Genomic DNA, 27,302 nt, shown 5'->3' with positions numbered 1-27,302 from the left:
TACTCGACCATTCACCTAGGCTTTCCTTAAACTTGAGACTCCCTCTCTGTTGGTAACTTAGGCTCCCCTAAGTAATAATATCAATGACGAACTTTATAGGCTCCCCCTAAGATTGAGACTCCCTCTCGGCTAGACTTAACTCCCCTTAAGTCATGAGACTCTCTCTCACTTGATCGTTATCTTTCCCTCTCAAGCAAATATCACTTTACTCGTTTTGCTTAGGCTCCTCCTAAGCTTGAGAATCTCTTCTTAAACAATCTACTGATGACGCACACAAATAGCTTAGAGTATGTCACCAACTTTATAGCAAAGCACAATCTTCAATGCCTTCAAAGATTGGCAGAACACACTTGTGATAGAAGAATTTCATAAGATAGTGGCACTCAAATTCTTTCGTAAAAAGGGCCCGCCCGAATCAAAAGACTAAGGGTCTTTAAATATGCACAACGGATAAACAACTGGGCGACCCTAATTTCCAAAAAATAGTTGCACATGGAAAAGGAAAAAGATCTGCAAAAATACTGTAGACAAGATTTTCCACAAAAGAAAAGTATTTTACAGAAACAACATTTCCAGAAAACATTCCTTAAAAAGATAGGGCAAATGTAGAGACAACTCAAACAACATCTACCTACCTTAAACAAATATTGCCAACACATAACTTGTAACATTTGCAAGTTGTGAGAAGGTGGTGGTTAATTAGACTATCAATAATTTGGAGGCGCTCATGGTGATTAAGGAGTTGTTCGACTTTCCTAATAGTGTTCATGGTTGGTCCCCCCTCTCCTTGGTTGTTGAATCTAACTGTGTTAAGCTTATTATCGCCGAAAATCATTTAGGTTGTGACTTGATGAAACTAAGTAGTTTAGTGAAGTTGATTGTCTCCCTATCTGAGACTATCCAGATGGTGTCCTTCGCTTGGTGTTTGAGGGCAACAAATGGGACAACGACGGAGTTTGGTAGTTTTGGGATTTGGTTTAGTAATCTCTTTCTTCCTCCTTTTTTTGAAGAAGTTATGAATGCATCATTGTTGCCTATTTGGTTTTCTTATGCTATTTCTGAGGAGGCTTTAGATTGAACTCTGGTGGATACCTTTAGGAGATATGAAAAGATTTTCATACTGAAAAGTAAAAATAAGTTTTAGAAAATAGTATTTAAAAGAGACAATGGTAAATATAACAATTAAGTTCAAAGTAGGAATAAATATAGCATAATGTAAAAAAATTATAAATATGACCAAATTTAGATAGTCTGTCATCGATAGATCATATTGTTAGTAGGAATTTATCAGTAATAGACCATATCGTCGGTAAACGTCGATAAAAATCTATTCTTGATAAACTTTGCTATATTTAAAAATAATAATAAATAAACGTTATTATACAGTTTAATATTATCCCTAAAAATGTTTCTGATTGCTATCCTATTGGTATTCACTGAAATTTGAAAGACGCATGAAAGGAAAGATGTGCTCGTTCTCGGGAGCACTAACATTTATAGGGCTCTCTTCAAGAGAATTTTAATAAACATAAAATAACCCACACCTAAATGTTTATTTATATTCAATAATAATAATAAAAGAAAAAAAATGTATATGATTAAATTAGTGAAAGACCAAATTATACCATAAATAGAAAAAATAGGTCATATAATTATTAGATATTAAAAATGTCTGGTGACCTAATTTTATGACGAATAAATCCTTGAAATATTAAAAAGAAATGATCATTCTAACCCATATAAGAATGAATTTCAGGAAAAATTACGCCCTAAACGTTCCCTTTTAATATTTTTTTAAAGTCATAGATCGACTGCTAGACATACAAATAAAGTTACTAGAGAATCTATTAAATACAAATTGAAAATTTATAGATCTAATAATCATTTTTTAAAATTAAGGGATCAATAAATTAAGAATTAAATATTGAGATAAATATCAATTTATTCCGTTAAATTTTTAGATTATATCAATTTAAATCCTAAACTAATATTGTATCAATTTAGACCAAAACTCTGGAGTTGTTTCAATTTAAATTCTAGACTTTCGTAAATAATTACATATTCTTTCATATTTAATTTGAAAAATATCATGAAAAACATTAATCTTTTTCAATTAAACTTATAATTTGATAGAAGTGAGTCGCTTTAAAATAATATTTAAAAATCATCCATACATAAATTTTTCTATGTGTAGACTTCTATAAATGTCGATTTAAAAAAATTGACATTATAATTTGAATGGACAATTTTCAAAAAGATCTTAATTGAGAGTCTAAACTAATTTACATATATAAATTTAGGGATTTAATTAATAAAATTACAAGTCTAGCACGGTATTTTTTTAAAATAAAACATAATGAATGTTTTAAATTGATACATTAATGAAAGATCGATATTTAAATAGGTACAATTATTAATATAGAGTTTAAATTGATACAACTTCCAAAGTTCATGGGTATAAATTACCATTTGCTATAAATGTTAATAGATTTTATTTTTTAAAAAGAAAAAAAAAAAAGAAAAGAAAAGGGAATTTACTCGTTCGACACGTCGTTCAGCCTCCCGCTCCAGGGGAACGACAAAACGACATTCGCTCTCATCCCCGAGAGACGAAGTCGTAAAAGCTGCAGAAGGGAACTGTATTCAGATTTTAGAAAAACAAAATAGAGAAAAATCATAGCCATGGAGGATCTTACCGAAGAAGAAAGACGTGCTTTACGGGGCAGCAAATTCGCGCCTCTCCCATCCCAATCCACTTCCTCTCGATCTCAGCCAAGGTTTTGTAATTACTAAAGAAAACACTTATTCTTATTCTTCTTCTACTTCTTCTTCTTCTTCTTCTTCTTCTTCTTCTTCTTCTCTTTCGGTCTCTAGGGTTTTCTCTTCTGTAAATCCTAATCAATGGCTTTCTATTCAAAGGTTGGCTCATCCAGGTGGGCCATTGAAGACCAACAAAGCGGCGGCTCTGGCTAAGTTTCTCAAGAGGAAATTGCACCAAGATCCTAATGCTTTATCTTCTATTGATCCCCAGATTTTGGACCTCGCTGTTCGCAATGCCAAAGCCTCTGTTCTTTCCGGTTTGTATTCTCTCCCTCCCTCCCCGTTTTAATCTCTGTTTTCCGTTGTTGTTTCAAGTGGGGATCGATCTTCGGAGGGAATTAAGGAAATGGGCTTGTGAAATGTGTTGAATAGGAAATAAAATTAATTAATCTGATCAAATCAACTTGAAACTTTGCTTGTCTCACCTTCTCCTTTTTCTTTTTCTCTATATATATTTATGATGTTTTTATCAGGTGGCTCGTCAGGTTCTGGCACAAATATTCGCCATGTGGACACATTTGATGATCCTGAGGTTTTCTTTCCATTCAGAATTCTTGAATCTAATGTATTATCATCATTCTAGTAATAACTTGACCGATGATAATGGTGATGATTCAGGCCTCGTTGGACGATGGGGAAGCTATGAATTCTGAGCCTAGACAACAAAAGAAAAAGAAGAAGAAGAAGAAAAATAAGAAGAATAAAAGGCAGAAGGTTGGAATTCCTTCATGGTTTTGTTTTCAGCTTATAGTCTTAGTGTTGCCTCTATATTTCCTCATGATAAATCTGTTGTGATTGTACTGCAGATTGTTAATGACTCCGGGTGTGGCGTTGGGAAAAAACCCAAAAAGAAGTTGAGATTGTGAGCTGAAAGGAAACGCAACTGGAGGATATCCAAGTCTTCAGAAGATTGGGGAATTAACTTGTAAGGAGTTGGATGAAACCATTTTGGAAGCAAGGCAGTTCTACAGGGTTGCTGTTCCTGATATTTTTGAGCAAGGAGAACTATTAAGCCTCATATTCATGAGTCTAAAACACTTTATTGACTTGTTTTCTCTAGTGGAAGAATGCTGTTTAGCTTCTTTTACTCGTTGCAACATTTTTTTGGTTGGCAAATTGCAACTTTCTTTAAATCCAATGGTTTGAATTCATTCTTGGTATGAGAAGTCGTTTCCCTATATGTACATTCATCACTTCTATCGCTTAAATGGCAGTTCTACTCATTGACTGACTTTAGCTTTTACTACGAGCCTTGAACCTAATTATTTCCTACTGAATTAGATATTCTACGAAGGGATAATTTCCAAGCTTTAATCTAATGCCAAAATCAGGAAATTAATAAGTAATTAAGCTGAGCAAAAAGAGGAAGGAACAATACAACTAATGCAAAAGCAGGTGGAAGATTGAATTCATTCAATGAAACTACAATTTGATCAAACTATAATGATTTATACATAATTCCAGTCTATGATACAGTGAACAAAGAAACTGATAGCCAAGGAGATGCACATCTATAATTCAAAAAGGTGCGGACAAAATATTATATCTAAGACGTATTTACTCACCATTTCAATTTGTCTTAATACAAGGGAAGTGGATTCGAACCTATGTGGGTATAAGCGCAAGTATCTGGCTCCTTATAATTCCCATGCATTTCTGTATCTCCGCATATAGTGGAAGGTTCTGAGGACAACAAGGCTGCAAACTACTGACGGCAGAATCCAGTACCTGAGCGACATCAGATGGTGGAAACTGTCGTTCTGTGCATTTCTGCATGTTTTTAGGAACAATCAGGATTTGGAGATCTAAGACTAATATCACCATGCATGTGAGGAAACTAGAACCAAACGGGAAAAGTTCATAGTTGACTATACAGTAATACTAAGCAAGAACACAATAGTCAACCAGCTACTAGCTGAGACAACTTCCCAGACCCTCTCCTAAACAAGAACTCGCTACTTCAATATATCGACAGTAACAATATAACACTCCCTTTCAACTGTATGAAACAGTTGGTGATGAATAAACAACCCAAATCATCATTTTCTTAATCATGCAGAACAGAAAATCTCAAACAAATTGGTGGATCATAAATCAATGATTCAACATCGATATGCCAAGAAAGAGAACATAATTGAGAGGAAGACTGAAATGAAGCTTCCTTTACCTGAATCATGAGTAAAGTGGCTACACAGTGTGCAATAAGTTCTGACGGGATCTCCACTTCAGTCTTTTCTGATGAGCCATTGGACTTGGGACCAACTACATAATTAGCAGACGATGGGTTTGAAGTACACGCATTCAAATTATTCTGAGATGATGGAGCGGCAGTACTAGTATCTGCAGCTGTTGATCTCACAGATGGCAAGGCAAAATCATCCCCCGAGAGTCTATTACTCACAAAATCAATGGCTTCTTCAATATTCTCCATATTACTTTCTCCTTTTTTCAGAGCTAGAATTGCCTGAAATGATTGTTAACAGCAAATGAAGCCAGAGGCACGAAATCTACAGGAAAAGAAATCTCGAACATGGACTCTAAAGGATGCATTTAGGACTTGGGACGCTTTCAACAAATTGATGAAATTTCCATTGTAAAGATTTAAAAATTCATCCATGATAATTGTATTCTTAGTTACCTCTAAGCCAATCTAAGATTATTTCCTCTCTAATGGTTCATTTGGATTGTGAATTTTGTTCAATGGAAATAAACATTAAATATTTGAGGGTTAAAGAATATGGGATTTAAATGAATGCAATCTTAAAAAAAAAATATATGTACGGAAATACAAGAGAATTAATGTTTGGGAAATAATTTTGGGTTTTTGTTTTATAGATCTGTCTACAGAGTAGATTTATGAAATCAATTAGTTAAATGTATAAGAACGAATCAGTGATATTAATTATTTTATAACTAATAGTACTTTGTTAAAATTAATATTAATTAACAATTGATTAGACATGCATGTCCACTTTTGACATTGACACCCCGAGCAAGATAGAGAGTATCCATAATTACTAAAGACCAACCAACCGATGCTAAAAATGTCTGGTTAGACAATAGTAAAGATCAAACCTGCATTGCTTCATCGATCATTGTTTGAGCCTTTGCTCTGGAACTTCCCACAATTTCAGCCACATGGGAACCGGGTTCTTGAGAATGAGAGCAAGGGTCGCCCAAATCAGGCACTGGCTTGAGGAACATCAATGGTGAAGTCCCTTGATATGTATTGCGCTGCCTCAAGCAATACAGAGCAGAGGAAACCTATATGTATTGAGAAAAATAAGTAATTGAATCAAAAAAAACAGGATGAAGCTGGAAATGGGTTCATCAAAACTCATGCCTGTTCGTTAACTTCATTCAACTGTAATAACACGGCAGCATATTGCTTCTTAAAGTTCTCTGAATCCTTGAGTAAGTTGTCTCCATTTATTTGGTTTTCCAAGACCTCATCATTCAAGCGCTTCAATTCAGATACCACCACCTCCTAAATTTCAGCATGTAGCGGTCAGGTTAAAAGACATACTAATTTGATGTAAATGTTAGCAAAATAGTGTTCTGCCTTTCAACCTAGTCTCCACCAGAGTAGGACAAATAAAGTGTTAGAATGTTAATGAGAATATATTGGGAATATTATTAGGATACTATTAATGAATTTATGGTAATTAGTTAGGGTTTTGTAAGATTACAAATAGAGGAAGTTAGGAAGATTGGAGTTAGGCAAAGTTTGGGGAATCAGTCCATTGTGAGACTTGGGAGTTGGGAGAGAGATAATCCTCTGTATTTGTATTTCTATTTGATACTGCAATATAAAATAACACGGTTGTTTTCTTACAATCGAAATCCTTACATAAAGTTGATAATATGAAGCTAATATGATGTACTACCTTCTTGTCAAGTGCACGTGACAATTCAGAAAGAGCATGAACATCAGCTTCTTTTGCTTGAATTTGAGCAAGGGCACAAGGTTGGGAACTTGTCTCCTGTTGAATACCGACAGTCTCACTAAGCCCAAATTTAGCTGGTAGATTAGAGCACCCAAGGTCAACCTGGCCAGAACAACTCCTTATCACTTATAAAATTCTTGAAATTAAGGATCGATACTCTTTAGATGTTTCTACATCAAGGCAGGTCAATGATCATGTCTTGGCATTATTGTAGAGTAAGCATTATTATGCTAAACTCAGTCATCTCAAAACCCCAGAATTAAGATAAGTCTTTGTTATCTATGAAAGTAAGTGTGTATTAGACAGCGGAATGACTGAAGAAATCCTAGGGGATCAGAAATCACTCGAACAGTACTAAAAAAATAATAAAATAGACTTTCAACTGACGTTGAATATACATAATGGAATAGTTACAGAAGACCTTATCTAAACAGCTCCAACTAAAGGAGTAAAATAAAAGTGGTAAACGAACAAATTTAGGAGATAAGGTCTCATCTCTTAATATAAGAGATCAAACCAAGAGTACAGCGTTTTTACAGGCACTCACTGCTAGAAAGGGACGAAAATACCAAAACATTCTTGATGATAATAAACCCCGTCCAGTACTGATTGGTGACTGGCAATTCAGTTTCTAACTAGATTATTTTGGTAGAATGTGAATGGGTCTGATGAGGGAATAATCACTCGAATACAAACTTACATATGGCTCTTCCTAAATCCTGCAATAACCTGAAGCAACATGCTTGTACTTCTAAATATATTATCTTCTTAAAGAAAGACGTCTATGCACCCTCATGATCTGTTTAATACTAGCTATGGTAAAATTTGAACAAATTTGACAGAATGTTCTCTATATAGCATTCAAGACAGAACATAAAGAACCCTCGTGTAATCACAAGGCCTCATCAACCAACTATTTGTATTGCTTATGCAAATGTCCCGCTGGGGCTAGAGAACAGCTGATAATAACAAGTGAGATGAGGAAAGAATGTAACTGTTCAGTTTTGATAATTTATGTTGGCCAGAATGGAGTTGGTCAGGTGAGGAAACAGTGGGACAAATTTAGATTTCAGAGAGAACTCATGAACACAAATTTTAATCTGTGTCAATATAATATTGTGTATGCACACATGTGTGCACGTGTGCATGTGCGTGGATGGGTCGATACAGTACAGATATAAGACACAAATACGGATATCGTGACATGTCATGTTTTTCTTTTTCTAGGACAGACAGTAAGGAATTTATTAAAATGTACACTTTTTAAAATATGATTCTTTTTTGTTTTTTTCAATCAAACTTTCCTGGAGAAAAAATGAAAGAATGCAAGGAGAAAAAAAAAAACTAAGCCCACTAAAAGAGGGATTCCCACTAAAGGAAGGGAGTTCAATCAACCAAAATAAGACCTAAAGGATAATTACAAAATGAATTTGAAACCAACAACCAAAGAGAAACATAGAATCTAGCAAGGAACCAAGCATCCCTACCGTTTATGCATTTATATGATTAGAAAAATCAGTGTGATGTATTGCAATCTCAAACATTATTTGTTTGTCCTATACTATTATGAGCTATACAGTATATTTAACATGTTTTCAAAATATCTAACAAATATTGAACTGATATTGACTTTGTACAACTAGTATTTAAGATATATCTATTGTGTGAAAAGGTGTCCAATACATATCAAACAAGTGTGAGACATGAACATGCTAGCCAAACTAACTAATTTGTTTTTTTTTTTCCCAAAGCTATTAAATATCTGTAGTGTGTTGTGTGTGTGTACACTTTGTGCATGTCCAAGCTAGCTTGCACGTATCTCGACCATTTTCATGGAACAACTATTTGACCCTACTACATTCAACTGCCTACATAACTCATATGATATTCAATCTCTATGTAGATGGCCACTATGACTTGAACCTATTCCTATTAAGTCCCTTACTGTTTTCGTTGTCCATAGAAAGAGAGAGAAGTCCTATACTAAAACTAAAACTGATTAAAGCTCATCTTTTTTCTCCTGTCTGAATCTCCCATCTCAGTTAAGAGGAATCAGGAAAATAACAGGTTTATTATTTGCTTTAATTATTTTGCAACATTGACAATTAGATATACATACTTTTATATAAGCTTCAAAAAGAACTGTACTCCTTTAGAAATTTAACGTTAGAAAACAAAGTACAAAGTTTTCACCTGAAGGGAAAATCCCTATGTGATTAATGGGTGGTTAGCAAATATAAAATAAATGAGGCCCGTTGATCCTTCGAGAAGGTCAAACATTTAAGTGCTAAGAGCATGTGGATTTTCATTTCCAGCAGCAATGGTCCACTAAAACATTTCTCAAAGAGTGTCGGCCCACCAATTTATAAAGTTGGTGGTAAACAGCTTAACTTCAATAGTGAATACGATTAAAGTTTGCACATGTATTGAGAAACTTCATCTTTCCCTCTTTCTCAATTTTGCATATTTATCGAAGAATTCCATCTTCAACTCTCCATCCCAAACATGCCCCAAATACCCCCAAAGTTTACTTCGGGTATTGAAAATAAAACCCTCTTCCAGAAAAATGTCTGGCCTTTGAAAGACACTTTCCCTAGGAAGTACAGTGCCGCTTCTTCTGGAACCAAATTCCGTAATCAAACAGTTTGGAGGGAAGTGTGACCTTTCTCTTTAGAAGATATCTACTGAAAATTAGGCAGAGTGGGGAATTTCTTCAGAGATTTTGAATAATCATCGCCAAACTGGTCAGAATAGGATTATATGGATTTGAAGCAGCTAAGGTCAATATATTACTTCCTTTAGATAATTGATTCTAGAGCTCCGGCCTTATCTTAGAGCTTGGCGAAGGGAATGTAGAAAAAAATATACCTTCAGACCATAAAATTTTGTGTTGTCTCTCATGTTAAACCTAACCAAAAAAAATAAAAGAAAAAAGAAAATGGAGTTAGGATTTTATCCGTAAGTCGATTGTTCCCTAACTGGTGTGATCTATGCCATCATAATCTGGAGAAGCAGCATCTACTTCCAAATTCTGGACCAAACTTTTGAATGATTTTGGGTCAAAATGGCTTGTGTTTACCCAAGCAGCTATCCGCCAGTATACAGCAACTCCTTTTTGATAATATGTATTATGTCATTGTTAGACACAGAAGCATAAGATAAGTTGGCTAGGGCCTTTCCAATATATTCTTAAACACTTTGCTTCACATGTAACATGTAAGCTTGGATGAACACACAATAATATTCTGGAATGGATTGGAGAAAAAGAAAACATACTGTAAGCATTCCAACTCAAAGACTTGGGCTAATAAGCTAGGATAAATTTGATCTTTTCAATATATTCTTCACAATTTGTTCAAAAGAAAAGCTAGGGTTTTTCAATTGTGTGCAATTAAGGCTATTTTTGGAAGGTTTTGTTGAAAGGAATAACAATTTTTTAACGATAAAGCTAATAGATGGAGGAGACATGCATTTATATGCTTTTTAGTATAATTTTCCCGTATTCGGAAGTAAGGGTATCTTTTTTATTCTTACCAATTGAAGCAACTTATTTGAGACACCCTTGGTTTGGTTTAAGATGCGCTTTTACCTCTTTTTGTTCTTTATACACCATCAGTGGAAGATTCTCTTAATTCCCTCTTAGAAGAAAAAAATTTAAAAATAATAAAACAAACAAACTACACAAATTTGAAGTATTAAAATGAAGCTAACATAATATAAATTTGTATGCACCCCCACATATCAGGGCTATTCAGATCCCTCCATTTCGAACGTCCCATCAAGAGGTTAATTTATTTCGATTTCACGGCCCTAGGGTGTACCCAATTCAAAAGTTTGGCCTTGAAAAGTCTTCTACCCCAAAAAGGAGGGGGGGAAATCCTCCTCCAAGGAAAAGGTAGGTAATCGGATGATTTGCTTGACATTTTCCACCCGCAAACAACCCCAAGTTCCCCTAAGGCCTAAACAGCTATTAATCCCATGAGGAAAGCCCTTCTATTCCTCATTGGAGAACACCGACTTTGCAGACAGTGCCCCTGCCCCTCACCCAGATTCTTGCTTCATTGTGGACATATTTATACAAAGGAAGACTTTAGAAGCTCCAGATAACTCCTCTCATACTGACCTCTTTGACCCTTCTTTTGCTGCAGAGTTTCCAACTTCCTCTTCTACAAAGTCATTTTCCTTTAAATTGCCGTTTTCCTAATCTAATTTTGGAATTTCATGGTTCTCAACTTCAATTGGCACACTGCTCTTTCCCTCAACATGAAAAGCCTCCTCAATTTGGTTCTAGATAACCACCCTTTCAAAAGAGAAGAAAATTCTATGACTACAGGTTATTAGAACCTTCTCTTAAGTCTTAACATTTATGGCTTTAAATTACCAGTAGAATCTTCAACGACCATACAAAAATCCTTTTGTAAATTTTTGGATATTCTCATTTTTATTGCTTTTAACTCTTGGCACAAGTTTTATGTGTTCTTCGTCAGCAATCTAAATTCTCTTAGTACAACTTAGAAGAGTTTTTTGTAACTTCCTTAAGCATGGTGCTTGGTTTTCTTCATGGATATCATCCGCATGATACTTGATTCTAATGTCTTCCTCTAAAAGCTCTAGGTGAGGTTGAATTACCTATATTTGATGGAGTTCTATTACAGTGACATTCAGTTCTTCCAGTTCAAAGAATGCTGTCATGGAATCCAATCATCCATGTCTAAAATGTAGAAAAATAAATTCCTATTACATAATCCGTAGTTCTATATTGGTAATAATATGGCCTCTGTGCAACATTCTAGTTACATATGCGCATGCTAATGGGATGGCTGGTGGAGAAGTAAGCACGAAGTAATTCTAATGCATATCTTATAACTCAAAAAAACAACAGAACACTAACCTTTGCTTGTTTAATTAGTTTGTTGATATGATGAGTGGAAGGGGAAATATACACAGAACCCTCGGTGCTTTCAAGTTTATCATTACTGGTTGATTTTATGTAGTCTTCAATCTTCGCTTCCTTCAGTAAGCCATTAATCTTAACCTCGTTGAGGTTCCCAAATATTTTATCAAGAGTCACACCGTGTCTTGACAAATTTGCAGGCATGTTTTCAACTGGATTTAAAGGCATACACTCGATATCCTGTGTGAAGGAGACAAATATAAACAGTATCATACATAAGTAAATATAAAATGAAGAATAAAAAGTGAACAGTTATTGTCTGTGGCAAAGAATACCAACGGTAAGCAATTTGTTAAGCCCATAATCATAGTCTAATATTAAGAAATCTTGCAGGAAACAGTGGCTTATAATTCCAACATGTAGTTTAAACTGTTGTTTGATTGGGAATCTTTACTCTTTAGCACTTGGGGATGAGAAGGCCCATAAGAAATTGTAAAGATCGACATTAATCTCAATTCTCAAATGAACAAATAAAATGCCATAAAAATAAACTCATGAAAACATAATTACCATGACAAATTCAACCCCAAGTTCAGGGCGGTCAAACTGAACACGACATCTGCTATAGTCAACGGTAAGTACACTTCCATCATGGATCTCTCTTGTTTTTGGATGAATCGCAATAACACGCTGTCCAACAGATAATGGCCGAGCTAAATCAGTTGGAAGTCCCTCCCTTGTGCCTGCACGAAGTTCAGCATAGTGTTTCCTAACGGATTCCCGATATTGATTTAGCTTCTGTTTTTCTTCCTTCAAGAATTGACCTGAGAATCTCCGTGGTCTCCCAAGGGAACTGAATCAAGGCAGAACTAGAATATTTGGCCTTCTATAGAAAGTGTCTCAAAATGAGTTTACAGGATACAAATGGACAAGTTGAAAGAGAATACCTTCGAATAACACCCCACTCAACACGTGTCAATCTAGGAATGTGACCTAATCCAACATGATTTAAGTACTCTACAAACTCACATTTCGCGAACCATGGGAAATCGATTGCACTATAGAACCACTCAAAAACACACCATCTACGCAATTTATGCCAAGATAAGCAATTAGAATGCCGCTCCTGCAATTATAAACATACACAGTAAATTATACAGAATCCAGCATCCAAGAAAATTTATGCCATGACCATAAATATTTAACCTTGAGATCATGTGATCTATCATCTATTGATTGAGCAGTTATGTTAAGTTGATCGATCGAAGTACTATCAGAAATTTTTGTCTCTCTTTGTGACTTCCACAGGTTGATCTTCCGCCTGCTCCTCAGTTTGGTAGGTAAGCTGATTGGATTATTTGATAGAACTTGGGCTGTGGATAAAGCATAGTCACCGTCTTCTCTTTTATGGTCAGTACTTGAAGATGAGTGATGATCTAGAGGTTTTGATATTTTGCCAGACTTTGCAGGTCCAGCATTATGAGGGGAACGTTTAACTTTACCAACAGAACTCTTTGCTTCATCCGCAGCCTAAAGCAAAAAAAAACAAAAACAAAAATGAAAAACAAAAACAAAAAACAAAAAACAGAAGTCAAAAACTATGAAATTAAGAGGGACTGTGCTGATGGTGGGGGTTTCAAAATCTATGAAGTAAACACAAAGGAAAAATGAAAGTATTGGTTAATTGTTGAACATGGACTCTGTAAAACTTCAATGGCACAGCTTTTAGAGATAAATATGAAACAGGAAGGGAAGTCTGGAAAGGTACAGTTCCACGAAAGTTGAATTTTTCCTATATGCTATTGCTCACAGAAGTATCAATACCCAAGATAAGCATCAGAGGATATTTTCAATTTGGGCATCGTCTCCCTCTGTTTGCTTCCTTTTCCTTAAGAAAAATGTGGCTCTAGTCATTATTCTCTTGGTGTTCTTTTTCTTTTCTTCCTTCAGGATTTCTGGACTTTGAACATTAGTCTCCTTTCATTTCATCAACAAAAAGTCTTGTTTCCTTTTTGAAAAAAATATATTTGCCTCATTCAAAAAAGAATAGGATAGGGCCCTAAAGGTGATAGCTTTTTCAGATTAGTTTAATGAACAGCAATTAAAATTATTTGTAATGACTTTGCAGTTGGCAGATAGATATAAAAATGGTTCTTCCTAGCACTATCATAAAGTTCTGAGCCTTTATCAATGGGAAAGTCGATACAAATTATTGACTCAGCTTTAGTGGCAAACGAGGTGGTTGATGAGCTTAAAGTCTGAATTAGGTGCAAATTTTTACGACCTTACTTGAACAGGATCTACTCAATAGGTTGTACCTAAGGAGACAGAGTGCAGATTTTGAAGATCAACCTCTGTAGAGGAATTCTAGATGCATGGGTATGGCACATTATAAAACCCCAATCGTTTTTGGTTGGGCTGATGTATTGTCATCTTCTTTTTCAAAGCTTTATTAACTTTTAATATAAGTTTTTTGTTAAGTTAAATCACCATTCGATCAAAACTTTACGCTGGTGGGTTGGTAAATGTAATTATATCAAAATTTTAACACTCCCCCTCACCGTGCGTTTGGAAACTTGAGAGTTTAAATTTAATTTTGATAAGTTTTCTATTGATGAGAGTGAGGGGTTACAGTCAGTAAGTACTTAAAACTTTTTTGTAATCCAATTGGTTTCACTTGTCAGGCTTGAAAACCAAAGAAGCCAAAGTGAGAATGAGAGGTAATTGTAAATACATCAGAACTTTTTGTAATCCAATTGGTTTCACTTCAGTTTGAAAACCAAACAAGCCAAACTTCGGGTGTTTGGCTCGTTGAGATCTTCACAGGCATTCTCATCTTCAATGTTTAATATTTTGAGATTTTTACTTTATTTGGTTGTTTGGTTTCCTTTTGACTCCATTTGAGAGCTCGAAGAACATATTTCTATCTTTTCATCCATCAATAGAAAGTTTTTTGTTGTTGGGAAAGGAAAAGAAAGAAAGAAATAATAGGATAACAAAATTCACACATTCAAATGTAAGTTAATTTGAATTTCCTTCTTATAACATTCAAAAATAAAAATTAAGATAAAATAGGAGGGGACTCTTCTAAAACAATGACCAAATAGGAGCCACACCTTGATTTTCAGAATGTCATTGACACGAGAATCATTGTTATCTTCATCTTTAGATGATATCTGAGACCATAAATTCCCATATTGTCAAAATTTATTCCACAACAGACAAGTTATTTAAAAGATGGAGTTGGCAATTTAAAACCAGAAAAAATATGTTTGTAAACCATCCTTACTTTAAATGGAGAAGACTTCAGTTTCCTTTTTCGATTTCCGATATTGGATCCTTGAATTCCCTCTGCTTCAGGAATAGGGCCAACATTGTTGCCAAAAGCTTTTCCCGTCTTAGATGTTTTGAGAGCAGAGATTTCAGCACCAGCAACTGAATGACTCCCTTTCAATTTAGACTTGCCCATGACATCAAGATTTTCTTCTTTAACCTTTGCAGAAGGCTCTAATAGAGGGAAACAAAAAGATGAGGTTCATCATCACTCTTAACAGTTCAGGGAGAAGGGGAGGGGGGAAGAATTGATATTGAGAGTCACAAAACAGTTAATTTGATAGCCACCAAATTTAAGTTCATCTCATAAATTTAAGGTGAATTGAATTGCAGGTGTTCATCATTTAAATAACAAGTTGGGAGAGTTTGAACATAGAGAATGTGCCCAAAGTTCGTTGATTAAATCAAATGTGTGCATCCATCCTAGATACTAGATGCAACATGCCAAATTATAAAATGATAACTCAAACATAAAATGAGACAAGTCAAGCTTCTTTGCTGGAATAAAACAAATGCACGTTGAGTAATACAAGTGTCAATGAAGCTACCATTTTCTATGACATCCTACCCACTTATGGCTAGCCCCCAGCTTCAAATAGCTGAAGACTACAACTTACTTGACCTCTAGCAATTGCAGACATGCTATACTGATTGACATCTAATCTTTTTCTAGCTGGCACGTTATTTACTGAATTTTTCTGACTGCCTCACATTTTCTTCATATTTTGAGAAAATCAGTTTCATACGCTACCTTTCCATAAGCTTCCCCCATTAGTATTAAAAAGAAAGAAGACAGAAAAAAACATGCAACTTAGATAAATGCATTAAGTGATGAAGGATTGCTGGCAACCCAAAAAAATGAAAATAATAATAATAATGAAAAACCAAGACATGTCGTAAAAGTAGCTTTCATGAGACAAGCCTAAAAATAAACTTTAATCAAAGAATAACTTTTACCAGTCTCTGCATTTGTGTCTGGCATCATTAGAGACAAATCAGCTAAAGTTTGCAGTGCATCAAATGCTGAACATTCATCTGAACAGAGAACAGCCAAAAAAATGAAGATACAAACACAAACTTGCTTCTTCAGTTATGAAAATATCCATAGGCATGCATGTATTTGAATATCTAATGAAATAGTGGCTTGAAGCAACATCTTAAAATAAAACCATACAAATTCACATTTTCAAATTTAAAATAGCAGAAGTAGGACACTTTAACTTATCCTTCGAATTTTTACTGTATTTTGAACATCAATTAATTGGTTGATTAAAAGAAAAAGATTGCAAAAAAGGCAAAATAATTCTAATGATATGTGATAAGTAAAATAATTTTAAAATAGACTCAAAATCTAGAAGTGCTAATGCTACAACTAAACCATAAACTGTTAAAGCTTCTGAAAACATGAATGCACTGACCACCAAGCCAAAATAAAAACTACTTTAATGAACAAGGAATTCACATTCCAGTTATAATCTCCCGTCCCTTTCACAACTCACATAACCATCCCATACAAAAGAGAATATGCACCATTGAAATGTAATTACAAAGGAGGGAAAATAGGTACAACTTTAGTCAAGAACAATAGCTAAACTAAGAATTCATCCTCCTGAAATAATTAATAAAACAGATAAATACAAAATACAAGAACAGGGTCAACGACCCAATTCAGATATATATTTCAGCTTACCTCCAAATAGAGCTTTCTTACTTCTTTTCCTCTGGCCTTTAAAAGAGGATCTCGCAGATTTTACATCCAAATCCTCAGTTTCAAGTTTTCCCCTCAAACTGCTCGATTTTTGTCCCTCTTCAGTCCCACTGCAAGCTTCCTTAATGTCATCCAAGTGGTTGTACATACTTTCTTCAACTTCTGGCTTCTTTCCATAGTACCTTTTACCCTTTCTTTGAATCTCACGAGTATTTTTCCCCAGGTCATAGTCTGCATTATCAGCTCCAGTGCTTCCTAAGCTTAATTCACAACCACCTTCATCCATTTCACTACAACGAAACTTCGTACTCATCATGTCCGATTCACTTCGCTGAATATCAAACTTATCAGTCGATCGTTATCATGTTCAAAATAATAGTAAAGAAAGCAATAGCATGTGTCTAAAAGCTATGAATAATTACCATCCTGTCATTTCGTATAGGTGAAAGTACATGACCTTCTATTTTTGGATTTGGTGTTTGTGAAAGTTGAGGAGAACCATCTCGTTGTGAAGCCTCTGTTAAAACTAAAGCTATCTCATGAGCAACATCATCATCATTTGGATCATCAACCTTTGCCTTGCTACTATGCTTGGAGGGTGAAAAAAGCTTCTCTCTACTATCTTTATCATATGAATATGATACAGGAACCCGTGGAGTCCGTTTTCCAACAGCATGAGGTTTAATTCCTAACATCACCCACATTAACATCACTAAATCAAATCCGAAAATATGACAGAATTTCCCGTAAATGATTTTAAAAGTTAAATAACAGACAGTGTATGAAAAGAAACATGGCTGGCTCCAGAATAGAACTCCAGAAACTGCCCATCCATGTGCCCAAAAATGAAATGAAATACAGTAATTGCACCTCCACAGATTAAGGTGAAGAATGAAGTACAAGTAAAGAAAACCTAAACCACCTAAGAGAGAAATTTGAGACATTTCCTACCAGAACGCCTCTTCTTCAACAATGACAGGCAGCCATAATTTGCTGGAAGTGACTGTGATTGTGAAGCATCTCCGAAATGTGCATCTGATCCTTTAGAATTGTTATTTCGTGGCTTTCCACGCAGTCGCTTTTGAGGCTTTCTTATTGCTCCAGAATCCTCGTTGCTTTCTTGTTCACTTTCACTATCCCTCTGACAATTAATCTATCAATTTAGACCTCAGAAGAGCCATAAAAACAACCATACGACCTCAACAATAGCTTTACAATATTCTGTAACATCCATGTAAAATCCATATGCTGATGTAGAGAAAAAAAAAAAACAAAACAAAACAAAACAAAAATATATTGAACCAAATGTTGCAGAAGAAATATGTGCTACAGCAATCCCATCCTATATTTCATACATAACCAATGAATGGGAAGATGCTTCAATGTTTTCCGGTCCCACGTTTTCCGAACCAATGTTTTCCGGTCCCACGTGAGCTTGATAAATGTGTTAGGTACTTAAGCACCTTGGAGATCCACACCCCAAAAAATAGCTATTGAGGTGAGAGAGTAAAGCCACTTAAGTACCACATTGGTCATCCCATTCTAACTGATGTGGGACAAAGGTAATCCATACTACCTTGGTTCTTAATATTCCTGGAAAGTCGACATCCCTGCGACTAGACCGACAGGACTTCACTCGAAAACACCCAGTCAAAACCCTCCATCGGTGCTCCTCTCCAGAACGTCGACAATTGGCGTTGATAGGTACTTAAGCACCTTGGAGAACCATACCCAAAAGCCAGCTATTGAGGTGAGAGAGAGTGTTTTCAAAGCACAAGGTGCACTTTAAGGCGACAAGCTCTTTAATCGCCTTGAGACGAGAGGCGACCAGAAAGCATTGCCTGACTGAAGCAAGGCGCACTTAAAAAAATTAATAAAAAAATATTATTTTTACAATTATTCATAAAAGAAAATACATGGATTTTTAAAATGTTAAAATATTAAAATATTAACAAAATTATTAAGAATTAAAATAAAAAATTAACTAAAACAATATGAGAAAGAAATATATATTTGGAAAAAGAAATAGAAATAGAAATGATTTTAAATAGGTAAAAATTAGTTCTTTGAGTAATGGGGTAGAAATTTTGCCATTTAGCAGTTTCGTTGGCATGCAGCCAACATAACTTTAATGCTGGCAGCCAACCCTTCATTTCTCTTCAAGGAAATGTAAAAAATAAAAGAATATTTCTTCTTCCCTTCTGATTTTCAACCCCTCTTCTTCTCCCTTTGCTTCATTTTTGAAAAGCAACCGATGGATGGCCCGATGGGTAAACAAAAAGATGACATCTTCAACTTTTTTCTACTACTTGTGCTATTCTTTTTCTTCATTTCCTCTCCATTTCTTTGGTTTTTCTTAACTTCTTGTTTAAATCTTGATTCTTGATATTAAAGAAGAAAGTTTGAAGAAAGCAAAAAACTAGAAAACTTGAACATAAAGGTGAGCGCCTGTGTCACCTTGAACATAAAGGCACAAAAGGTGAGGGCCCCATTGAAGGTGCTCACCTGAGGTACTTGCAAGGCAATATGGCCTCCCATCACCTCACCTCTCGCCTAAGGCGAGCGCCTAGCTGCGCCTCAACAACAACATTGGAGAGAGCCAAGCCACTTAAGTAAAACATTGGTCATCACATTCTAACCAATGCGGGACAAAGGTAACCCATACTACCTTGGTTCCTAACAAATACTACCAAAACCCAATATGGAAAAGGAGCACAAAGGACTTAAGGGAGATAAGTTCTAACTTTCATTGCTATTTCACAGCATAAACCAATAGAGGGAGGGTCGGAGAGAGACACTACTGTTCCCTCGCTAAATTTAATCAATTCATCAAAGTGTTGATTCTAGCATGGAAGAAAGTCCACATGAAAAACTTGATTTCCTTTTGCACTTCGAGATTCTACATTCTTTTGACAAAACAATTTTGGGTAGACTTCATGTTGTCAAAAATAAATGAAACCTGGTCTTGCAAGAAACCTTTCCTGAATTTCAAACCTCAATACTCTATCGCCATGATCGAGGCTGGGAAAGATGTCTTCGGAGTGTATGAAGGATGGAAACCACCCAACATATCTTCCGATCAATAAAACACAATAAAGCTAAAGTGTTATCCATTTCCTTCCCATGTCCAGACTTTAGTATACATTTTGGTTCATTATTATGTCAGTCTAAAAGGAGAATTACTTTCAGATCAGTAGTAGGGTCATGAGGGAATCCTGAGCTATTAGAGGAGAAAGAATCTGCAAGTGCAGACCAAACAAATGATTCCTCTCATGCTTGCCGATGTATCATAAAGATCCTATTTGAATAGCGTTCTTCTCCTTCTCCTTTTGTAGCAAGAGCACTTATGTAATCTTCAGAGCTTTGTAGATTAAAAGGCCTTCTTAACCTTTATAAGCCTCTTTTTACATCATGTTTATCAATGCATACAGTATCTTATTTTCAAATAAACAAAAACCGAAAACAAAAGGCCAAGCAATGCATTTGCTTCTAGACCGATATTGAGGAAACCAAAACTTACATTGATGAGACAAAAAAAAATCAATTGAGTAAATAAACTGATCTGTCACAAGGTGGGGATGGTAGAAAGGAAAGTGGAGAAAAGCACCCACAGGTAAAACAGAAATCTCACCAGTACACTGTAATGATCAGTCATCATTGCAATTAACCCAACGACTGAAGCAGTGCCCTCTGGAAGTGATAAATAGGCCTGAAATCAGCAGAAAATGCATAGAAAAACCACAATAACAAGATAGTGTCACTGTATGGACATTGCCAAATATTAACTATTTAAGTTTTTCAATCAATTTTACAAGCCGGGTTATCCCAAACCCAGAATTTCAAAAAATACAATGATTTGGGAAAGGTAACAAGATAAATCTAATACCAATTTGTCAGGTAAGTGAAACTCCAAAAGAGCTTCAACAATCAAAGTGGACAAGGATTAAAAGGTTCTTTGATCAGATATAAGAAAAATCAATATTAAATGACAACTCAAAGTTTTCAAGATCTTGAGTGCATGATAATAGAGATAAGCGAATACACATGCAACATATAAACGTGCAGTGGGGACATTACGATTAGATGATAAGTTTGGAGAAGTAAACTGGATTGTGTGCTACGAATACAAACTAACAAAGTATAGGTCCCTGATACTAGGAGTACAACAGACAAGTTTACAGGATACTAAACAAGAAAAGTCGTTTGTATATAAATATTCATAGCAATACAAATATTTTAGATAAATAGTTGGGAGGCCTGAGATCATTAGAAAAAAAGGGTCTACCCTATTCATGGTGAAAAGAGCCTCAACCATTTCTGTAGAACGGTTCCTTACTGCAGCAGCAACCTGCAAAAGTACCAAATAAAAATGTTGCAACCCAAATATAGAACTATACCTGTTTAAGATTAAAGAATGAGGTGCAACTACAGTAACAAATTATTATTAACATCTACAAGAAAATTAAAAGTATAAGCCCATTTTTTAAATACTTCAAAAGAAAGTATTGCATGATTTTGAGATACGATACTTAAAAATACAAAGCTCAAGTTTGATGTGCCAAAGAAATTCACTTGGCTCACGGCACTTGGACATTGTCGTAGCCATTCCCTAGATTGGTACTAACCTTCTTCCAATCTTTTCCATATTTACGATATGCTTCATAGAACTGCTCAACCTCATCCTTACTCCATTGAGGCCCTAACAGGTCAGCAAATTTCCTCTTCTGCAAATAATCAGAAAATAGTTACAAAACTACCTTGAACTGAACCTATTGTTGTTATGTTCCCTTCACAATGAGATTTCTATGACAACATTAATCAATGGTGGCATTGACTCCATATTAGTTCTAATCCCAAGTATGATATACTGATGAAAATTTAAAAAGAAAAAAAAAATAGAAAACCAAAGCCCTACAGAAATAAAAGGAAAATGGAGTTTACATTACATTAACAGTACAGTAATATGAATATAGTCATGATCTAAGAAGTACGGATATGGATACGACATGATACGGACATGACAACGTGACATTTTTTAAAAATTTAGAACATAGGCACAGCAAGGACACGTTAAAATAAAACATATATTTTTAAAATATATACCATTTCTAACCAATAAGAAAATTCAAAGTCAATGAGTTTATTCATTTATATGCTTAAAAAAATTAGTTTGACATATTTTGTTCCTAAATTTTATTATGTTTGTCATATATGAGTCGATTTAGTTATGTAACAAGTGTTTGATGCATGTATATCAAATGTTGGTCCTATTTTGACTTTGTACAACTGGCGTCTAACACATCTATTACTCTAACAAGTGTCCGATACTTGTCGAACAAGTGTTGGAGTGTCCAAGTGTCCAACACATGTCGGACAAGGACACACTTGCCAAGCTAAAGTCTCCCTACTTCTTAAATTGTGATTTAGACATTTAGCTTTTAACACTGAAATACAATAATGATAGATAGACCGACACTGTGCAATTTACTTCAAGATAACCTGTAACGGGACCAAAATAGCAACTCAAGTTCAAAATTGAAACGACAAAATATCATACATTTTCATATAGAAGCAAATGGAAAGTCGACCAACTAAACAAAATCTTGGAAAGGTCATCTTCCATCACAAACACACATACCTTCTGCTTGGTTTTGCTAGCATCTTCCACGTATTTACTTGAGGAGGCCTCATTAGAAGAAGAAAACCGCTTATTAACACTTCTGGACTTTCTTGACGGGGCCATGAGCTCTAGCAATCTGTAACACGCATATAGATATGTTTTAGCACACTGATTTAAATATCCACTGAAGCACCAGTCCAGCACTTACATTCACCCAAAAACCTCTTCATAGAAATTGTACTTTAAAAACAATAATAAAAGAAAAGGCAGCCATTGTTTCCTTTAACGAATCCAACATACAAAAACTCGAAATAGAAAAAAGAAACAAATCAATATTTAAACAAAATCGCCTTTTTTCCGCTGCTCAGCTTCCGGTCAAATGCGTAGGAGAACTCAAAAGAAAACCGTTGCAACTGGAGAAGCGATGAAACATGATTTCATCAAAAGTAACCCAATGCATGTTAGCTAATAACTAACAAAACGGCATGAAACGAATAAATCGATATTTGAATTGCGATAACACTCCATCAAAATCCAGTAGTTGAAGGATAAACAGAAGAAAATGATACAAGAAAACTTGGATAGAACCGTATCAATGAAGTGATCTCAATTTCGAACCGAGTTAGAGAAATGCGACATCAAGAAGAAAACAAAATACAAGTCTCCATCAATTCACTCGAAAAGAAAAATCCACACAGAATTAAGAAGAAGAGAAATGTTTGTCATCGACAAACAGCCCTAGCAGATGCAAAGATGAGATTATTACCGATTTTCAAATGGCTGGTCCCCGTCAAAGCGCGTCTAGGTCCAGAGCATAGAACAAACAGTGCGAGCATAAACTGAAGAGGTTGAAGAAGCGATTAATGAAGCAGAAGAAGAAGAAGAAGGCGACGAAGAAATCCAGAGAGTCGACAATAATGAAGGGGAAGAGGAAGATGAAGAAGAAGATGCAGAACAACAATGGGATTTGGGGGCATAACCGCGAAACTTTAAAACTATTATACTGTGCAAAAACAAAATGGTACCAAATGCAATTATATATTTTTTACTTCAACGAGTTAAATATGCCTGGCCTCGGTAGAAATTATAGATTTTAATGGAAATAATATCTTCACTGTTTTTTACTTTTTCTTTTTTTAAAATTTGTATACCGGGGAAAAGTCGAATTATAAAATAATATAATTACCCATCAACCTAATATATATTATAATGTAAAATAATATTTAAATAGATTGAATTATAGCTTTGAAATATTTTCAATATATATAAATAGATGGATGGATTATTTAAAATAAGTTAGAATTGAATTTAGTATTTCTATTTTATTGTGTTGTCAATTTCATTTCAAATTAAAAACAACGATTAGTTAATCAAATCTAGATTGGGATTAGCTAATTAGAGACGTACTAAGAAACATGATATAACGTAACCTTATGGATAGTTAGATTGCTCTTGTACTTCCAAAAAATTCTTGATATCATAGTCAAGCAAAGCATGTTAATGTTGGGTTTTGATAGATTAAGTGAACGAGAAATAAATTTGAAGGAGATTGTAGTTGAATATAATCTTGCTCGTACTTTTACATAGTCTTTTAAATTTTGATGTGGCAAATCTATATATGTGTACCTATGTACTATATAAAAGGGGGTTAATGGGAGTTTTTTTTTTTTTTTTTTTTTTGTCCATTTTATTTTATGGTTATATGGATAGATGAGATAATTTTGAGGAAAATTTTCATATATAGAAAAATGTCAAACTGTCTACAAAATAGAAAAAAAATGATAGATTTTTATCGGTCTAGCTTCGATCGAAGAAGATTAAATTTTGCTATGTAAATAGTTTATATTTATTTTTCTATTTTTAAAAACCCCTAATTTTAATTATATTATTTTTTAGGTTTTATTTTTATTTGCCACGTTAAATAAAATAGTATATTCATATTTTTTACATAATTTTTAGATCTGATTTGGAAATTTATTTTGTAATTTTTTATATATTTTTTTAACATATTTGAATGAAAGGTTATTAGTTACATTTGTATAAATTTAAGGAAAATTATTTCAAATGGTAAAACTGTTGAAAATATTTACAAGATGTAACAAAATTTTAGAGTTATCAATGATAAACTATCAATATCTATCAGCATCTATTATTGATAGTTCTAAAATTTTACTATATTTTTTAAATATTTTGATTCATTTTTTTATATTTAAACCATTTTAAAATAAATCCTCACCAACAGTGATCCTACACTTTGATTAATTAATAGTCATCTTTTATCCAATCATTTGTTTTTTGTAATATTGAAACAGTAATTTATATTTCATTAACGCAACAAACTTTAAATATTATTAGTTATCCATAATTTTATTTAATTGGTTGACGTTATAATAAATAAATAAAATATAAATTTAACTTAATAAATTATATGGCTATCAATATCGAAAAATCTAAAATTTAATTTCAACAACAAAAGAAAAAAAGTTGTGCATAAATTTGAATAATTCCATTAATTCCAAAGTCAAAGTAATAGAAGTAACTAATATAAAAATTACAATTTTGTAAAAAATAAAAATAAATTAGCCAATGGATGTCGTGCAACAAACCATTATATTTTTCTTAAAATTCAAAAATTTATTTGATCTAGCCTTTAATAATAATACATAGATTTTCAATGTCACGAAAAAGGAAGTAGTATCCAAGTAGTCAAAAATAAAAGGTGAGTCAAATATTGAGTTTTATTTATTTATTTAATATATAAATTAAAAGATGGTGATTCGTTGACTTTGTTTGACTCGATCCTACATTTCAGTAGGCTTTTGTTTTGAAGTTGGGCCGGGTCTTTGATTTTTGAAGCCCAATAAGTGCTGCCAATATTTTTTTTTTCTTTTTTTGATTATCCATTTCAAAAGTACATAGTTGCCCTTCACTAATTCGTGAAGAATAATAGTAATTGCTTTCTACCATTTTATTCGTACGATACATTTACAACCAGCGTGAAATTACAACGCCAAAGAAAAAAATAAAAAAAGAAAGACAGAGGAATTGATGTATGGTTGAAATAGTTATTTTAGAAAATGATATTTAGTTACGTTAATTTTCGTAAAATCATATTGACGTATGATTCCAAACTTTTGTTTGTTTGAATTGGTATATATTAAATTTAACGTATGTGTTTGTATGATTCACTTTATATAGAAAAAAAACTACAGTACCATTGTTGTCATAGTGTGTAGTGTTTTCGATACTACATTGATTATTTACCACAGTAGTAGTATTTTAAGAAGAATAGTGTGTTTATATGTTTCAAAAACAACAGAATAATGATGTAGAGTTCACAAAATAAATTAATACATTGTTTAATGACGTGTTAAATTACGAGTGAGAGTAGTAAACACTCGAGAATACTAGATAACAATGTGATGATATCTTCCTCTAAAAAGAAATGCTAGAGACTAATCCATTATCTCAGTTAGCTACTGATAGGAAGGCGAACTATGACCTGAATAACTTATAATTTAGATCAAAGAGTTGATCAAACAGTGTGGCCTATGGAATGTTCGAAACTTCAAACATGCATCCACATAAATTAATTTTCTTCTTTGTATTTTCTAAACATGTGCTACAAGCCGATAACAACTTTGGAATATTGTAGTGGGTAGATTATCTATCAGTCAAGGGCTTCGAGGACCTCAAGTTAAAACTAAATCTCAAGTATCCAATGACCTTTTTGGACTAACTTTTTAAATACTTAAAACAAGTATCTATAAGTTTTTCTTTTATCCTTTTTTCTAACTAGAATATTTCTCAAGCATCCACAAAACCAATCCCAACCAAGTTTTACATCTCTAAGAGAAGTAGCTTGTCTTTCTAAATACTCTATCAAATCCTAAGGTATCTTATCGAACTATTTACGAACCATACATTTTTCTTCTTCTTCTTCTTCTTCTTCTTCTTAAATTTTTTTTTTAAAAAAAAAGGAAGAAGAAGAAGCAAAGTTCATAAAAGACTAAAATCAAAGAGGAAACAGATGTAAAAAGTCACCAACAATAACATAGTGCATCCAGTTCGCGAAGTTAACAACCAAAAATTTTCTACAATTGTCCAAATTGGAAGAAACAAAAAAATAGAACAAACTAGAGAAACCAACAGCATGATCACGAGCTACCATACAAGTAGCTCAATCAAATCCTATCACGAAGACAAACCAAAAACTATTTTTATCTTTAAAAATTGAAGTAAACAAAATGGAAAGTTGGAACTTTGTGGTTTTACCGTGTACAATTTGAAGGAACTCTTATCGAAGAGCATCCATGGGCGCATTCGGATCTTTCCGATTTCATTGTAACCGAAATACAACACATACATTCTAACAGATAGTTATGCAAATCAATAATAATTAACGACATGCTTTGAACAATAAAACACAAGGGAAAAAGTTCTCATACCAGTTGAAAACTCTCTTTAAACGTCGAACTCAAAGCAGTGGAATAACCTCTATATGAACTATCGCCTAGCAAATCAGTCGGCTGTGTCAGCACGATCGTCTACACGAATGACAACAACACGAACAAGGAAACAACGGGGACGACACCACCAGTTAGCGCCCTTGGTATTCTTGGTGTGAGAATCCAAAGTGTGGTCTTCGGTGAATTTGATAGAGGTAGGAGGAAAGACATATCGTGTAGATGATAAGCAAGTGGGAGAGAAAGAGCACTCATATAGCAGGGATGCTTATTGTTTAGATGAAACTACACGATCATGTAGGTTTTACTAAGCGATCGTTTAATAAAAGGTAGACGATCGTTTAGAAAACGTGACATGCTATGCAATCATTTAGGGACAAGCGTGCGATCGTTCAGACAATGAGCTACTATCGTATAGGTTCTCAAGCTAGGCAATCGTTTACTCTTTCACACTGATTACGAATTTTCGAACTTTTGCCAAATGAAACCAATTTTCATTTTATTCATCGGTTAC

The 27,302-nt window shown here is 34.1% G+C and overlaps 2 protein-coding genes and 1 long non-coding RNA gene across 11 annotated transcripts; 1 reads left to right on the top strand and 2 right to left on the bottom strand.

Moving 5' to 3' along the window:
• Positions 1–533: 533 nt before the first annotated feature.
• Positions 534–2,652, bottom strand: LOC150038318 (uncharacterized). The gene is made up of 2 exons (XR_016530968.1): positions 2,539–2,652; positions 534–1,120 (listed from the first exon to the last, which is right to left on the bottom strand). It is a non-coding gene; the product is annotated as an uncharacterized LOC150038318 (long non-coding RNA).
• Positions 2,488–4,051, top strand: LOC120080295 (E3 ubiquitin-protein ligase). Its single transcript, XM_039034927.2, has 5 exons — positions 2,488–2,777; positions 2,920–3,077; positions 3,294–3,352; positions 3,439–3,534; positions 3,627–4,051. The coding sequence occupies exons 1-5, from the start codon at positions 2,683–2,685 to the stop codon at positions 3,684–3,686; spliced, it is 468 nt and encodes a 155-aa protein (XP_038890855.1). The 5' UTR covers positions 2,488–2,682; the 3' UTR covers positions 3,687–4,051.
• Positions 4,052–4,201: 150 nt separating this feature from the next.
• On the bottom strand, positions 4,202–23,377 carry ALY3 (DNA binding protein). Of its 9 annotated transcripts, none has more exons than XM_039034894.2 (20): positions 23,089–23,377; positions 22,341–22,458; positions 21,328–21,426; positions 20,988–21,050; positions 20,334–20,411; positions 17,654–17,843; positions 17,125–17,390; positions 16,685–17,033; positions 15,952–16,029; positions 14,951–15,168; positions 14,778–14,837; positions 12,868–13,191; positions 12,609–12,787; positions 12,232–12,514; positions 11,659–11,901; positions 6,708–6,869; positions 6,164–6,307; positions 5,896–6,084; positions 4,988–5,284; positions 4,202–4,590 (listed from the first exon to the last, which is right to left on the bottom strand). In XM_039034894.2, exons 2-20 carry the CDS (start codon positions 22,443–22,445, stop codon positions 4,426–4,428), a joined length of 3,492 nt encoding a protein of 1,163 aa, XP_038890822.2. In that variant the 5' UTR covers positions 22,446–22,458; positions 23,089–23,377; the 3' UTR covers positions 4,202–4,425. The 9 variants fall into 9 exon arrangements, with proteins under 9 accessions (XP_038890822.2, XP_038890815.2, XP_090172065.1 ...); XM_039034887.2 differs by having other exon boundaries at positions 17,654–17,855; positions 23,089–23,354; XM_090315939.1 differs by having other exon boundaries at positions 22,341–22,735; positions 23,089–23,319.
• Positions 23,378–27,302: the final 3,925 nt, after the last annotated feature.

The sequence above is a fragment of the Benincasa hispida genome, chromosome 1 (genome assembly GCF_027475165.1).
Source record: "Benincasa hispida cultivar pf3 chromosome 1, pf3_genome.v1.1, whole genome shotgun sequence".
Classification (NCBI taxonomy): Eukaryota; Viridiplantae; Streptophyta; class Magnoliopsida; order Cucurbitales; family Cucurbitaceae; genus Benincasa; species Benincasa hispida.
The sequence above is the reverse complement of the archived record's forward strand: the minus strand, read 5'-3'. Positions and strand labels throughout refer to the sequence as shown.